This window comes from Oncorhynchus tshawytscha, linkage group LG02 (genome assembly GCF_018296145.1).
Source record: "Oncorhynchus tshawytscha isolate Ot180627B linkage group LG02, Otsh_v2.0, whole genome shotgun sequence".
NCBI classification, from domain to species: Eukaryota; Metazoa; Chordata; class Actinopteri; order Salmoniformes; family Salmonidae; genus Oncorhynchus; species Oncorhynchus tshawytscha.
This window is the reverse complement of record NC_056430.1, coordinates 39130440-39146402: the sequence shown is the minus strand read 5'-3', so window position 1 is coordinate 39146402 and position 15963 is coordinate 39130440. Positions and strand designations below refer to the sequence as shown.

The following is a 15963-nucleotide window of genomic DNA, read 5'->3' as shown; positions in this document are numbered from 1 at the left end:
AGTTCTATCCTGCCGATACAGTGTGTAACCCACCAGCTGTATGTTATTCATGTCGTCGTTCAGCCGCGACTCGGTGAAACATAAGATATAACAATTTTTAATGTCTTGTTGGTAGAATACACGTGCTTGTAGTTTGTCAACTTTATTATCCAGCGATTGTACGTTGGCAAAGGCAGATTAGCCACTCGTCGCCGGATCCTTACAAGGCACCCCAATCTCCTTCCGTGATATCTACATCTTTTTCTCCCGCGAATGACGGGGATGAGGGCCTCGTCGGGTGTCTGGAGTAAATCCCTCTCGTCCAACTCATTAAAGACAAATGATTTGTCCAGTTCATGGTGAGTAATCGCTGTTCTGATGTCCAGAAGCTCTTTTCGGTCATAAGAGATGGTAGCAGCAACATTATGTACAAAATAAGTTACAAACAATGAGATAAAAACTAACAAAATAGCACGGTTGGTTAAGATCCCATTAAATAGCAGCCATCTAGCAGTCATTACTACCCTATCCTGACTAGTCTCCCAGTCCCTGCCGCTGAAAAACATCCCCACAGCATGATGCTTCCACCACCATGCTTCACCATAGGGATGGTGCCAGGTTTTCTCCAGACGTGGTGCTTGGCATTCATACCAAAGAGTTCAATCATGGTTTCATCAGACCAGAGAATCTTGTTTCTCCTAAAAAACAGTTTTCGCTTTGTCATTATGGTGTATTCTGTGTAGATTGCTGATTTTTTTTCTTTAATCCATTTTAGAATAAGGCGTAACACAATTTTGAAAGTCAAGGGGTCTGAACACTTTCTGAAAGCACTGCAGTATATCACTATGGTCACCAAAAGATTTGAAAGTTACCATGCCCAGTTTGAATGCTATACTCTTTATTACGTCATTCAGATATCTTAGGTCAGATATTAAAATCTGATGGATTCTATAGTGAAAACACAAAAAATCTATATTATTAGCTGATCTACCCCAATCCAGTACTGCTTTGGTGTTAAATACATGGTACAGTACTATAAGGCTTTGCATATCCTGTAGAACTGAGTGTATTAAAAAGTTTGTACCATGGCATTGTTTAATACTAATTTCTGATTGGCTTGAAGGGCATTCTAGCGCGTGCATTATTTCCCCATAATGCATGGTATATTTTCGCAGTAGAATTCAATGGCTATAGTTCGTTCCTACATGTTCTATGTTTGAGCTGCTTTTGAATGCAAAAGTATAATTGAAAACATTATTGGCATTGTTGAGTTCCATTTTCATAATAGCAAGCTAGGACACCTGCATTGCTTGCTGTTTGGGGTTTTAAGCTGGGTTTCTGTACAGCACTGACATCAGCTGATGTAAAAAGGGATTTATAAATACATTTGATGGTTTAGTTAGCTAAACTAGCAAGTCTGTTTGTTTTGTCACTAAGGCAACTACTGTCACAATCTTATAAACGTGCTAAATACATTCATTTCTAGTGGCTAATGTGTTAAATTATAGCCATGGTATGAGGGATAATCAACTCGGGGCTCAATGTGTTCTCTGGAAAATAATTAAACTCGTGTTGGTCAGTTCCACTCCGCTAGTGCATCTTGGAACTTGTTGATTATTCCTTACGTATCTGATGCCTCTCTGCAGGGTTCTGGGGACAACTCAGGAGGCTGTGGATGTCGATTCAATGGGGCGCGTTGCCACCCTAACTGCCAGAACTGCCACTGAGGGGCCCCACTCCATCTCAACATGGTGCTGGATGGGTAGTCCATATCGGGACACACTCAGTGTCCTGTGAGGCAAGGGGACTATTTTTCACTCCTCAGTAATCCTAACCTGGACTAACCTGAAAAAAATCATGCACGGATGTCAAGGGATGATTTGGGTAAAAACTTTAGTTCTGCACATGGATCTCAAGTTATTCAGGCCTTTGTGAAGACACTGGCTGGTCTTACTTCCAAAGACCTTTTATATTACTTTGAACACCAATTATCCCTGGGCGGTGTTTAATTGATGGTTCAATTGACATTGGTGTATCACACATTTTATTACCTAGTTAGAGGAATAATATAAATGTTTTGCTCTATACATGTAGGACAATTGTTAAATATTATGTTAGAGGTGTATAACCACCTATATCTGACAGGGGACACTTAAACATTTAAACAAAACAGGGTTGTGAAATACATTCAAGATGCTTATTGTTTTCTTTGAGATGCACGCTTCTGTTTTGTTAAATGGTAAGAGTCTTAGACACTGGAAGAATATTGTATATTGTCCTTCATGTAGAAAATAAATGTTGGCTAATTGTTTAACTTCTCATCAGCAGTAAGGTTCTAGTCATGACCTTAAAAGCATTAACACTAGAGATACTGAAACAGATACATATTGTAACCTGGTAATGGGGATAACTATTTACTTTTCTTTGGACTGACCGTGTACAACTGTAATTAAGGGATATTTAACATTCATTGGTTCTGTTAGATTTTGTAAGTTATCAAAGGCGGTAATGGACAATCACAATTCTTCTGTAGTTTGGCTTGACCACTCCTCCAGCCTTATTGGAAGTGTTTTTTTGAACACTCCAGCAGAAGCCATCCATACTTTTTCGTTATTGATGACTACAACTAAACCGATCTGTTCAGCGTAGCCAATTGTTTAACACTGCATACAGTGCAGTATAATGCAAGTCTTAGCTATGTTCATTAGCTACTTTTTTGAAGGATGATACCATTGCAGGGCACAATTACTATTTTGTTTGTCGAATGTAAAGCATTAATTACTTTAGGGAAAATAACTTTTCTTCATGAATGATCCTGAATAAAGGGTTTTTTATTGTGTTGTCTGTCTGCTGCTTTGAGTAATTTTTAGCCCTTAGCGTAAACAAAAATGGTAGAAACCTTAGACTCCGGTGATTTCCAACGTTTCCTTCATTTTTTCACTACTGCATTCACCTTGATGAAATAGTCTATATGTAGCGATACATAGGAACTAAACAGATGTCCACTCAACCTATGCAGTTTGCATTGATCTTGTTTTTTATTCTTTATTGTTCTCATGACAAATATAACAATTCAACATAAAAGGCAGATAAAAACCATTGCAATGATACAGAATGAGGCTATTTCAGTGCAATGAAAACCATCCATGGCTAACACTGATGGAGTCAATAGGCACCGCTGAGTATATGCATGTCACAATCGAGTCGATTCTACTCATGTATCTCTGTTGAACAAATTTCAGTAGGTCCAATGCGACACATTCAAAAATTGTGTCAACTGTAGTCTTTAAGCTCAAGTGACATTTCTTAAAATTAAATGTGCAAAAAAAACTTGTCATTTCTACAACCAGGCCATTTGGTGAGTTTGGTTGAAATGTGAGGATAGGGTGTGCAAACAATGTAATAGGACTTCATTATTGTGCAATAAAAGCATGGGATCAAGCCAAGGCTCATGGGATTGTCTGGGAGTGCTATCGGTGCTTTGTCGCAGATCACAAAGCTAACCTATTCCAAACCTAACCTAATTTAGGCATGCTGTGGAAAAGAGCTATTGCAAATTGTCATCCATAAGGTCAGAAGACCCAAGTGGATTCTGTTAATTTAATTTGATATAAATGTTAAATATGGGTGTGCTTGTACAAAAATTATATTTCCTATAACTTACTTAACAATAATAATGATGCTTTAAGAAAATTTGAAAATTAAGTGCTAAACATACAAAGATGGGACTAAGACGTGTGTATTTGGTCTCGGTACAGAATGAAAGGAAGAGGGACATGATGTGCTGAAGGCAGAGGATTCAACTTGATGATCTGCGGGGGGGACCATACCAGTGGCGGGCTAGCGGGATCTCTGTCCTTGTGCCAATATGGCCCATGTGAGGTTCAGAGGGACATTTAACTCACCCCTGAACCTGACAGCACAGACCGTCTAAATGAAACCCTATTCCCTATACAGTGCACTAGATAGGGAGCCATTTCAGACACATCCACACTCTCACACACGCTCTTCATTGGCAACAGTTTCGACCCCAGTGACAACTCGTCTTTGCTATAAGTTGTCACTTGCCATCACTCCTAATAGTTTAATATCGCTCAGCACAACATTTATCACTATTCGGTTTTATTAACAAATATAAATTAAATACAACGTTGACAGTCAAGTCTCTGTTCCATTCACGTCCTTCATATTAATGTGGAAAATAACTTCATATTCTCTTTACAAAGATCTCTATTCTCTCTCCTTCCCGTGGATGTCTTCTGATGTAATGGCCGTCAGTCCCCTTCACTCGCCTACAAGTCCCCTTCACTCGCCTACAAGTCCCCTTCACTCGCCTACAAGTCCCCTTCACTCGCCTACAAGTCCCCTTCACTCGCCTACAAGTCCCCTTCACTCGCCTACAAGTCCCCTTCACTCGCCTACAAGTCCCCTTCACTCGCCTACAAGTCCCCTTCACTCGCCTACAAGTCCCCTTCACTCGCCTACAAGTCCCCTTCACTCGCCTACAAGTCCCCTTCACTCTCTCTCAGGGGAAGAGGTGTAGGTCCAGTTTGGGCGCCCACTCTAGGGCCGTGTTGACCAGGGTTAGGGCGGCTGCCCCCAGGGCCACAGTGAGCCCCATGACGGCCAGTCGGACGAAGCGCCGAGCCGTGGTGGGTTGGGCGGTCGCCACCATAGCACCTGCAGCAGCTCCCTTCAGTGCCTGCCTCTCTCTCCGCCGCCTCCGCAGCACCGTGTCCGGCCGCTGCTGCTCCGGGGTCAGATCAAAGTCTTTAAAGGTGGAGGCTGCCATCCTGAGAGACAGATGGCAATGGTTTTAACACCAGGAGGGCTACAGCCATGTTCAAATTCAAGAGTCATTGCTTAATATGCTGATAATTACATGATAACAGACCTACAGGCTAACGTCAAGGAGGAGACAGAGGACAATGTTATTAACACCAGGCAGCTACTGCTGGGATAGCGCAGAGGAATTTGCATGATTTCATGGCTGTTTGGGGCTAACCGTGTTACTTGTTCTAGTACAAACTAGTTCTATTGGTCTAGCTTAGGAGAACAAACATCAGAAGGACATGTATTTTCCTAAATATACAGAACCTTCGCTTGGGGTATGTGTGTATTTCTATAAACTAGGATACCCGTGAGGATTTCCTAAGCTGGACAACTTGTTAATTGATAATAATCTGCCAATTTATTTCCATGTCATTATACTAAGATATAAGGGGGGAACATAACTAAATTCAAGAGTTGATTTAAAACCTGTTTTAACCCTCTCTCATGGTTTGTGTTGACGGATTTCTCAAATTGTATGACATAAAACATAACTTGTCTGTCCTTGCATTTATGGCTAAGTAAGTTGTCATTATATAATATATTACGCATGAATCAGTTAAATTAGACATTGAACTTGAACCCTGTAAGAATCCTGGATTGTTTTGTATGGAGATCTCAGAAGTTTAAATTTCAAGTTAATGTCACATGCATAAGTACAGTGAAATACCTTGCAAACTCAAAACCCAACAATGCAATAATCAATAACAATGTTATACTAGAAAAAAAAACTAGAAATAGGAAGAGCACAGTAAGTAAGCAAGCATACTATATACAGGGTCAGTTTCAATACCATATTTACAATGTGCAGGGACACTGGAGTTATGGAGGCAGATATGTATAGGGGTAAGATGACTAGACAACAGGATATATGATAAACAGAGTAGCAGCAGTTTGTATGTGAGTGAGTGTGCATGTCTGTAGGGTCAGTAGAAATTATATTGTGCATATTAAGTGTGAGTGAACAGATGAAGTGTGTGTGGAAGTGTGCAGGGCCCCGTGAATGTGAATGGAGACAGTGCACAAATAAAAATAAAAAGTTCAATTAATTAGTCCATGTAGCTATTTATCAATCTTAATGCTTGTATAATCTGTTCAAGAGCCTGTTGTTGCCAGACTTGTTGCACCGGTACCTTTTGCCATACAGAAGCAGAGAGATTAGTCTATGGCTTGGGTGGTTGGAGTCTTAGCGATTTTCCGGGCCTTCCTACCACGCCGCAGTGTAACATTTTGTGTCTCCTTAGGTTACGGCGTGAAAACAGTTTTTATGGGCACACAAATCCAAAATAATGTATGTGATTGCAAAAAACGAATGCTTCTAACCGAGAGTCACCTTACCTGTATCCTTCAAACCTAAATTGACACTGTGGTTCTTCAATAATTATGCACAATACTTGTTGGATGCGTATTTTCACACATCATCTGATCCAGGAAGGAATTTTCAGAATGATAGTCAAGTGACAAAAAGCTGTTGTGATCGCGCATGCGATTAAAACAGCCCAAGTGTTTGCAAGGAATGTCAAGAATATTTGTCTCTCATTCGTTACGCTGGTGAAGACAGTTGTGCCTGGATCCACGTTGGATCGAATATCCCTAGTGAATTGTTGTTGATCATCGGATGTTGTCGGTTTGATTTACAACAGGAACTCGTTAGATTTAACAGAGAATGCATCAAGGTAACGAGTTCATGATTGGACAGTCTACTGTGTGCAATTGTGTAGGATAGGCTATAGCGCAACACCCAACGCTATTCCTAATAATTATTCTGCATATATATGGCAACAAATGACATAGCCTAGTGGGCTTATGATCTGGTAATATGATCTGGTAATGAAATAACATGAACAAAAGCTGAAGAACATAAGCACATCCAGGTACTTTCTGCAGTTACTGGAGCCAAAATGTATTTATCATGTTGTTTAATTGAAAAACGCAGCACACTGCTGCTCATGCTCCCAAGTGATATTTATCTACAACAACGCCTGATGAAGACCTACGGGTGGAAACGTTGTTGTAGATAAATATCACCTGGGAGCATGAGCAGCAGTGTGCTGCGTTTTCCTTTCTGTTTTTCAATTAAACAACATGATAAATACATTTTGGCTTCCATGTTACAACTGCAATGTTAAACAATACAAGGAGCTTGAAGTAGCCTACTTGAACTTGGAGCTTAGAAATTCAAGTACTGGTATAGGCCTACCTTAAACATGTGGTGGTTGAAAAGTCCTTGTAATTATTGTAGTCAATTGATAAATTCCCATGCTCCCTTATAATTATCTGTGATTAAATTCTTAGCCGTTTTTGTGAGATGTGGCCACTTTTGTATGTTTCCCGCTACTTCAATTGAAGGGTGTTACTCTACTCTGTTGAGGTAAAACCATGTGCGGTTATTATGAGGACAACATCTAATGTTGGCTTCAACTTGGCTTTCCATATAAATCCTTCCGTTAAAAAAAAGCAACCTGGTTTTTGGTCACTTTCTCATTATAAAAACAGCGACGGTGAGATTAATGCTCCCGCTATTCATGGCTTTATGTGTGCCTGCGTCTGCCACACAGGAAACAGAAAAGTCGCCAGACTTACCCCAATCTATGTAGTCATGCAATATCCACATTCTCATATTTTAGAATGTAATATATATATTTCAGTGTCAGGTTATTAGCGCACAGTTCACCTGTCAGGGGAGATGAAGGTTATTCTGTCAGATTACACTCATCTCAGAGTGTTAATGAGGGAATTCGACTTGCAACAGCAGGTAAAAAGAGGGGGGAAAGAAAGAAAAAGAAAGGGGGAAAGACAGAAAAAGGAAAAGAGGCTTGGAGAAAGGAGATGTAGGATGAGGTAGAGGATCGAGTGGGGGAGGGTGAGAGAATCCATGGGAGAGACTACGTGACAGAGACAAGCGAGAGAGGCAGGCAGGCTTACTGTTGACTGTACTGCTGGGCAGCCTCCCTGGCCAGCTCGGAGGGGGGGAACTGGACAAAAAGGTCTCCTGCGCGGCTGATGAGCATCTCGTAGGGCAGGTCCTGGGGGATCTGGGACAGGAGATGGTGCACCGACGCCATGTCACACTCACAGTCCAACACCTCATCCTCCCGGTACTGCACAATCTGGAACAGACACCGACCAAACGGCGTGTGAGCGCGCACACACCCACAGTACAACAAGCAGTTAACATTTTATTGAATTCAATAGATGTTATCAAACTTCTACGGCAACTTAGAAGACATTGTCCGAAGACAAGAACACAGCATAAGTGGTCAGCTAAGCTCTTTGCTGCTGGAAAAAAACATTTACTTGCATTTTTTAATAAAACACTAGTTGTGAGGCACATTTGAACTCTAAGGATGGCTAAAGCCACATTTCCAAATATCAGATCCATGTCAACTGACAAAAGGAAAAATAGGGTTATGTTTGGAGTCACTTAGAAAAATGCCCCACTTTAATCCCAAAAAGGAACACTCACCACAGCAGCAAAGTAGATTGGCATCAGGGGATGGCAGGCCAGGAAGAAGTCATACAACCGCACAACGTGTCGGAAATCTGACAGGACATGGCCAAACCAGGTGATGAGCCAGCTAAGGGCAAAGATGGTGCCCACCTCCGCCCTGAGGACACAAAACGTAGTGACACCCATTTAGCAATAAGTCAAATAATTGGTATTATAGCTACATTAGTTGTGCTCATTAGTTATTTGAACAAATGACTGATTGTACTAACAGAACAAGAGAAAAGATGCTTACTGCTGCATGAAGTCATGCACCTCTGGATTGACCCTCTCGATGATTGGCATCAGATAGTTAAGGATGTGTTTAGTGTTGTCCATGGTGGGGTCCATAAAGTCCCTGCAGTAAAGAAACAGGAGAGAGAAACTGGACACTTGACAAACTGAACCAGAATCAGATAATCAACAAGACAGTCTGTCAAATCATAAAAATAGAAAGTAGCACTGCGTATTGTTCAATTAAATGCTTCGAGACTTGCCTAGTCTCCAGCAGCAACTGTATAGGATGACTCATCTAGCCAGCTGTGCGCAGTTCACAGTTATTTAAACCTGTACACAGTATAAAATGCTGAAACTAACAGGAGGTGCTGTTATTGTAACTGGCTACGTTCTATTTTCTACATGGCTTCCCTTCTACTTAAAACCCGTTTGAAAGCCAAGCTCCTATGGGAGGGAAGCACCTAGAGAGACAGAGACCCACCTCAGGTGGTGCGTGGAGAGTTTCTCCACCAGAGCGGTAGCAAGCCGCTCACCCAGCACCAGCAGGAAGGTGACCACGATGTCATGGTAGCCCTGGTAGTAGTGCAGCTGAGTGTTCCTTCCCAGCACCCGCAGGATGATGTCAATCAGCTCCTCCTGGAGGCCCTCACGCTGCTCGTCTGGCATGCCTACACAGGGAGGTGAGTCAAATGTCAAAAGGTCACAAGTCAAAAGGCCCAGCTGATTTCCTCATTATGGGCCAAATCCTAACTAGGGAAAAGCATGTATAACTTGGCCTTTGTGTATATCTTTATGCACGGATGTCAACAGGAGATCAAGTTATGCAGGCAGCTCCCAAATTAGGCTTCTGTAGTATACAACTGAAAAAGAAGACGTCACACCCTTCCTGACAAAATGACCAAACTTTCACATACAAAAAGGTTGTCCTGAATTCTTGGCCAGTGAAACACAAGCATGGTAGAATTCCAAAGAATTCCCAGTAATCATTTTGGAACTTTCTGCTGCTTTAATAAATAAAAGCAGTAACATACAGACATCTAGGACACTCTCCAAAAGAAACCAATACAAACTGACAGGGTTGCGTAGTCTGTAGGCCTACATCACCCAAGTCAAATTCAAGCGGGATCGCAGGCAGATCAGACAATGATGACAAACCACACCACTGCCTCACATGATTTAGTGCTATTCTAAGACCAGTGTCACTCACCAGGAGGGAATCTTCGCAGGGAACGCTGGACATCCAACAGCACCTGGTTATAGTCCCTATTATTCTCCCGCTCTACTTCCTCTGGAGAAGAGAGAGATCAGGTCACACTTAACTAGGAATGCACGATATATCGGGTGAACATATCGGAATCCGCCGATATTAGCTCAAAAATGCCAACATCGGTATCGGCCGATGTCTAGTTTAACACCGATGTGCAAAACCGATGTCAAAGCTGATGTTCATACCTATATAAACGTAGGTACATTACGTAATGACGCCACGTAAAAATTTGCCGCTAAATGTGCAACACAGCATTCCTAACTTAGCCCACAATGTCTGCTGTGTGGCTCGAGCAGTCAACAAGTCGAGCAGTCATTTGAAAGAGTAAGACAGTTTCAGCCAGACAACTCAAAGGCGTAATCCATTAAAGCCAAGATAATGGAATTCATTGCCCTTGACAATCAACCGTTCTCTGTCGTGGGTGATGTTGGCTGTCGCCGACTGGTCGTGCACCGGTAAACACTACCAAGTGCGCTATTTTTCAGATGTTGCCCTACTAGAGTTACACAGTAATGGCGTCACTGCTATTAGCTTTAACTTCGAGATAGGGGGCGCTCTTTTAATTTTTGGATAAAAAACATTCGTTTTAAACAAGATATTTTGTCACGAAAAGATGCTCGACTATGCATGTAATTGACAGCTTTGGAAAGAAAAAACTCTGACGTTTCCAAAACTGCAAAGATATTATCTGTGAGTGCCCCAGAACTAATGCTACAGGCGAAACCAAGATGAGATTTCATACAGGAAATGGTCCAGATTTTGAATGCCCTGTGTTCCGATGTCTCCTTATATGGCTGTGAATGCACCAGGAATGAGCCTGCACTTTCTGTCGTTTCCCCAAGGTGTCTGCAGCATTGTGACGTATTTGTAGGCTTATCATTGGAAGATTGACCATAAGAGCCTACATTTACCAGGTGTCCTCCGTCAAAATTATTGTGTAATCTCCAGGTCCATGCGCGTTCCATTTTCTTCAGAGGAGAAACCAAACTGCCACGAATGATTTATCATCGATAGATATGTGAAAAACACATTGAGGATTGATTCTAAACAACGTTTGCCATGTTTCTGTTGATATTATGGAGTTAATTTGGAAAAAAGTTTGCGTTGTTAATGACTTAATTTTCAGGTTTTTTCTTACCCAAACGTGATGAACAAAACGGAGCGATTTGTCCGACAAATAATCATTTTGGAAAAACTGAACATTTGCTATCTAACTGAGAGTCTCCTCATTGAAAACATCTGAAGTTCTTCAAAGGTAAATGATTTTATTTGAATGCTTTTCTTGTTTTTGTGAAAATGTTGCATGCTGAATGCTAGGCTTAATGCTATGCTAGGCTATCAATACTCTTACACAAATGCTTGTTTAGCCATGGTTCAAAAGCATATTTTGAAAATCTGAGATGACAGTGTTAACAAAAGGCTAAGCTTGAGAGCAAATATATTTATTTCATTTCATTTGCGATTTTCATGAATAGTTAATGTTGCGTTATGGTAATGAGCTTGAGGCTATAAATAGGATCCCGGATACGGGATTGCTCGTCGCAACAGGTTAAGAAGTACATACTATGGAACACCGTTTGGGCCTTTGCGTGTCAAAAAAGATACAGTAGCACTGTCAAAAAATTTACCCAAAAAATTCTGCAAACAAGAAAACACCGGTCACGAATGATGTGTTTACAATACCGCGTTGGTAATAAAGCTTCATTTGTTTGACCACAACATCTGGCGTAGCTAGCTTTAGCTTGGTACCTAGATAGCACCAATACAACAAGCCTGAAAACAATGACCAGTAGAAACTGCAGTCATTTTCATTATTCTTAGCAATGATTTAGGAATCCGTGTGAGTAAGTATTAGCTAGGTTGCCACTTGTTGCTCTATTGAAATATAACTTAAGTTCATGAAAATAAATAGCTAGCCAGCTACTTAACATTGTTGCCCAAAGCTAACGTTATATGCAGCCAGCTAGCTTCATCTGGCTAGTGAGGCTCGACCGGACCGGGTTGTGAAGCTAGCCACATTAAGGATTAGGCACAAAAAAGGAATTTGCGGTTTGCCTTCTAAATAAAAGTATGTCATTGACAGTGATGAAAATAAGTACAATTAGTATAATTATGCCATACTTTTATTCTGAAGGCTAACCGCAAGGTCCGCTGTTGTGGCTAATCCTTATTGTGACTAGCTTCACATAGATGGATCCGAACACCATTAATCAAATAAGAACTGTCTTATAAATTAGGGTTATTTTAGATGACACCTAGCTATATAGTTAGCTAGCAAACTATAGCTACTGAAACAGATGTCGTTTTGCTATGTTTTTGGGAAAGAACATTGTTTGAATCCATGAGCTAGCTAGCTTTTTTTTTAATGACCAGCTCTGTAGGTGCGCGAGACAACTTTACCAGCATCATAGCATACATCAATGAATTGTTATGACATATGAAATACGAGTGAGTGGTACATGACGTAAATGTGTAATAACTACGTTGAAAAAAATAACCAACGCGTTAAATTACTATATGATGTGCAGTCATATTCAGGTCCTGATTGGTCAACAAGCTTAATCGACACGTCAAATCGTGTTAAATATAATAAATATATTTTAAGACACGAAAAGACCCAAACATCGTTCCATAGAAATCCTGTTTGAGAATCAAACGACTGAATAACGAAACAGCGCAGCAAGTGAATAATGAATATGTTTTACTGGTAATGGGGACATATGTAAATGCCAACAAAATAACTTTTTAGTCAGTGTGGTGTGTGTAACCTTTATTTAACTAGGCAAGTCAGTTAAGAACAAATTCTTATTTACAATGACGGCCTACACCAGCCAAACCCGGACGACGCTGGGCCAATTGTGCACCACCCTATGGGACTCCCAATCACAGCCGGATGTGATACAGCCTGGATTCGAACCAGGGACTGTAGTGGAGCCTCTTGCACAGAGATGCCGTGCCTTAGACCGCTGCATCCATGTGTGTGTTAACTATTTAACTGTAAAAGAATGCTTAAAAGTACACTAAAATTCGAAATATTGGTATCATTTTTGGGAAGGAAAATATTGGATATCTGTATTGGCCAAAAATGTCATATCGGTGCATTACTGTTAACCAACATCTGTTGTTGGGCACATGGAAGATATATAGGCAATTGCAGTGGGGATGTGGACTCTACTGTAATTTATGAAACTCTCAGGTTCAGCAATTAGTAGACTAACTCAAGTGACAAAATCTGCTGTCAATTAAGCTCAGACCCCTGCCAAACCCCCCTTAAAAATAACTCCAATGCATGCCCCTACGCTTGATACAGGACTATTACCCTTTTTAGCCTTAGAGGCATCCCTGGTCTGTCAGTGGCAGTGGCAAGGCAGCTCACCTGATTTCTCAGGCAGGATGTCGGTGGGCACGTTGAGCAGCCGTGGCCACACTTTACAGCGGATCTCATCAGTGAGCAGCCCCCCCTCGCTGATGGCCATCCTCCTCAGCACTGCCACATCAACTGGCATCACGTTCAGGGCCTGAGAGATCTCCGCCAACTTCCTCTTCCTCCGGGGGTCCCCATCTGTCCACATGACAACGGTTCAGGTGAGGTCTTAACTCACAGCAGTTACAGTAGCACAGTGGCCATTAGCCAGAACATCCTCCTGAGATAGTTAAACTCGGAAGTGGACAGGCAAAGTATCCATCAGACCTGGGGTTCCTAAACGTTTTTACTCAGGCCCCCTTCCAGCAGTGGGGAACATCCTGAACCCCCCCACGCACATGTCTATTTCTATAGGCACAAGCACTGTCCACACCCCTCTTGTTGACACAGAACATTTTGTAGGTTAAAGGCTAATTTTCGTGCAATTCTACACATGTCATATTTATTGTTTATTTATGTGATATTTTGAGTGACTCAAACATTACAACAAAATTTATGGGCTAAAAAACATTAGCTCACATGGGCTAGGTGATCTGGACTTTTCTGACAAGTTATAAATAGCTCTCTAAGGTATGCAATGACCAGTGGTGTAAAGTACTTAAGTAGTACTTTAAAGTATTTTTACTTACGTAGTTTATTTAGGTATCTGTACTTGACTATTTACATTTGACAACTTTTACTTTTTCTCCACTACATTCTTAAAAGAAAAGAATGTGCTTTTTACTCCATACATTTTCCCTGACACCTAAAAGTACTCGCATTTTCAATGCTTAGCAGGACAGGAATCGGTCCAATTCACTCACTTATCAAGACAACATCCCTGGTCATGTCTACTGCCTCTGATCTGTAGGACCCACTAAACACAAATGTTTTGTTTGTAAATCATGTCTGCGTGTTGTTGTGTGCCCCTGGCTATCTGTAAAAAATAAAAAAATTTAAACAGTCTGATGTATGTTATAATAAGCACATAAGACACTCACTAAACACAAATGCTTAATTATGTCAGTGTTGGAGATAGCCAGGGGCTATCTGTAAAACAATACATAAAAACAAGAAAATGGTGCTGTGTGGTTTGTTTAATATCAGGAATTTGAAATGATTTATACTTTTACTTTTCATACTCAAGAAGATTTAAAACCAAATACTTCTTGACTTTTACTAAAGTAGTATTTTTCTGGGTGACTTTCACTTGATAATTGGGTACTTTTTCCACCACTGGCAATGACTGACATGACAAGAGGAAAGCTGATGATGCACTACACAATTTCGAAATTGCACCTTGTGCATTCTACTATTAAAACTTTCAAGATTAAGTTGAAAGCTGGACTGAGTTCCTAAAATAAAACATTTTGTTTAAGAAACACTGCATCAGACAAGCAAGTACATACCTGACAAAACTGAACTGCAGACACCCAGCTGACTGAAGTGTGAGGGAGTACTTCAGTAAATTAACCACTGGGTTGGGGAGTTACAACCATCATGTAATGTAACGTTAGTACCTGGCTAGCCCAATTCATGACCTTTTGACAGTCCCCCTGCACTGTGCCTTTGCTGGATATTGATGTCACTGTGCCACACAAACTGGCAATACTTGTGTGCTTTCAGGAGTATTAAATATTTATTATAGTTAATTTAGCTATGTATTTTAAGGAAGCCTGTAGTATAACCCCGTTCTCTTATACGTTCCTAGTACTGTTCCGGTGATTGGTGAAAGAGTTAAGGAGACCATGTCAAATAATGCCTGGTTAACTACCAGTCAATGGTGTGTTGTTAGCTAACGTTAATTGCATTTCGTTTTCCAGCTGTTAACGTAAACGTTAGCTAGCTAATCTAGTTAAAACAAGTTTGCAAACATGCGTTATGGCATGACAACTAGTTAGCTAGCCAGACACATTCGTCACATCCTCTCAACTAACTAGCTAACAGCTAGCTAACGTTAACTAGCTAGCTAAACAAAACAATGAATGTCCATGACGTTAGAATAACGTTACCTTGTTTTCCAATCCCATTCAAAGGTGAAGACGCACCAACACTTCTAGATCTTTTCATGGTTTCCACACTACAATCTTCTCGTCATCGTAGATTATACTATTGGATAGATATCATTTTCTTTCTCCAACAAACTGATTAGCTGTACATGACAAATGTTACCAATACCAAGCTAGCCTAGCTAGCTAAATAGATCAGTTATCTACGTCATTCAGCTGTTGGTTATTTTATCGCAAAGTATAGCCAATTGCAAACATTTGATTACTCACATAATTAACAACGTAATAATTTAGAGAGATACAATTTAGCTAGGCAGCTAGCTACGTTAGGCTTTTGCCGGACAATTAATTTGATCAAAGACGGTACAGTATGAAGATAGGCTAAAACTGCTTATCCAATAGAATTCCCCGATCACAATTGTAGGCGATGTCATGGCGACGTTGTATAGCAAGGCTCATGCGTATAAACTTGTAATCGGGACTAACGGTCGTCTAGCGCCAAACTCCGCATGTGCAGGCCGTCAAATCAACGGAAGTCTTTCGATATCAAGCCGTTTTTGACGAAAATGAAAACGTGTCAGTTTGTTACTTTCACAAGGTTGGGGTAATACCATGTTCGATTACTTAAAACATTGGCTCGAATCTAAGTTGTGCCTTTAGATTTAGAGAAAATTAAAAACTAAATAATAATTGTTCCCCTCGCTCATTGACTTCCCGCCTCGTCTGTTTAGCCAGCATTCCCGGAAGTCTC

General features: G+C 40.9%; 2 protein-coding genes across 4 annotated transcripts in view; one reads left to right on the top strand and one right to left on the bottom strand.

Moving 5' to 3' along the window:
- Window positions 1–2820, top strand: part of rbck1 (RanBP-type and C3HC4-type zinc finger containing 1) — a 15788-nt gene extending 12968 nt beyond the window's left edge. For both annotated transcript variants that reach the window (XM_024375012.2, XM_024375002.2), the window contains exon 13: window positions 1626–2820. In XM_024375012.2, coding sequence (XP_024230780.1) covers window positions 1626–1706 — 81 coding nt within the window. In that variant the 3' untranslated portion in view covers window positions 1707–2820. The remainder of the gene's footprint in view (window positions 1–1625) is intronic.
- Window positions 2740–15963, bottom strand: tbc1d20 (TBC1 domain family, member 20). 2 transcript variants are annotated; one of them, XM_024375027.2, is made up of 8 exons: window positions 15216–15961; window positions 13177–13362; window positions 9741–9821; window positions 9015–9201; window positions 8553–8654; window positions 8276–8417; window positions 7735–7919; window positions 2740–4772 (listed from the first exon to the last, which is right to left on the bottom strand). In XM_024375027.2, exons 1-8 carry the CDS (start codon window positions 15271–15273, stop codon window positions 4505–4507), a joined length of 1209 nt encoding a protein of 402 aa, XP_024230795.1. In that variant the 5' UTR covers window positions 15274–15961; the 3' UTR covers window positions 2740–4504. The 2 variants fall into 2 exon arrangements, with proteins under 2 accessions (XP_024230795.1, XP_024230804.1); XM_024375036.2 differs by lacking the exon at window positions 9741–9821 and having other exon boundaries at window positions 15216–15963.

Bases quoted from the DNA above. Each gene is read 5' to 3' on its own strand.
- tbc1d20 (XM_024375027.2), bottom strand. From the start codon at position 15,273: ATGAAAAGATCTAGAAGTGTTGGTGCGTCTTCACCTTTGAATGGGATT. The intron at 8,418-8,552 runs GTAAGCATCTTT...TTGTGTCCTCAG, and splicing joins GTGCATGACTTCATGCAGCA to GGCGGAGGTGGGCACCATCT. The intron at 7,920-8,275 runs GTGAGTGTTCCT...TGTCTGTTCCAG, and splicing joins CAATCTACTTTGCTGCTGTG to ATTGTGCAGTACCGGGAGGA.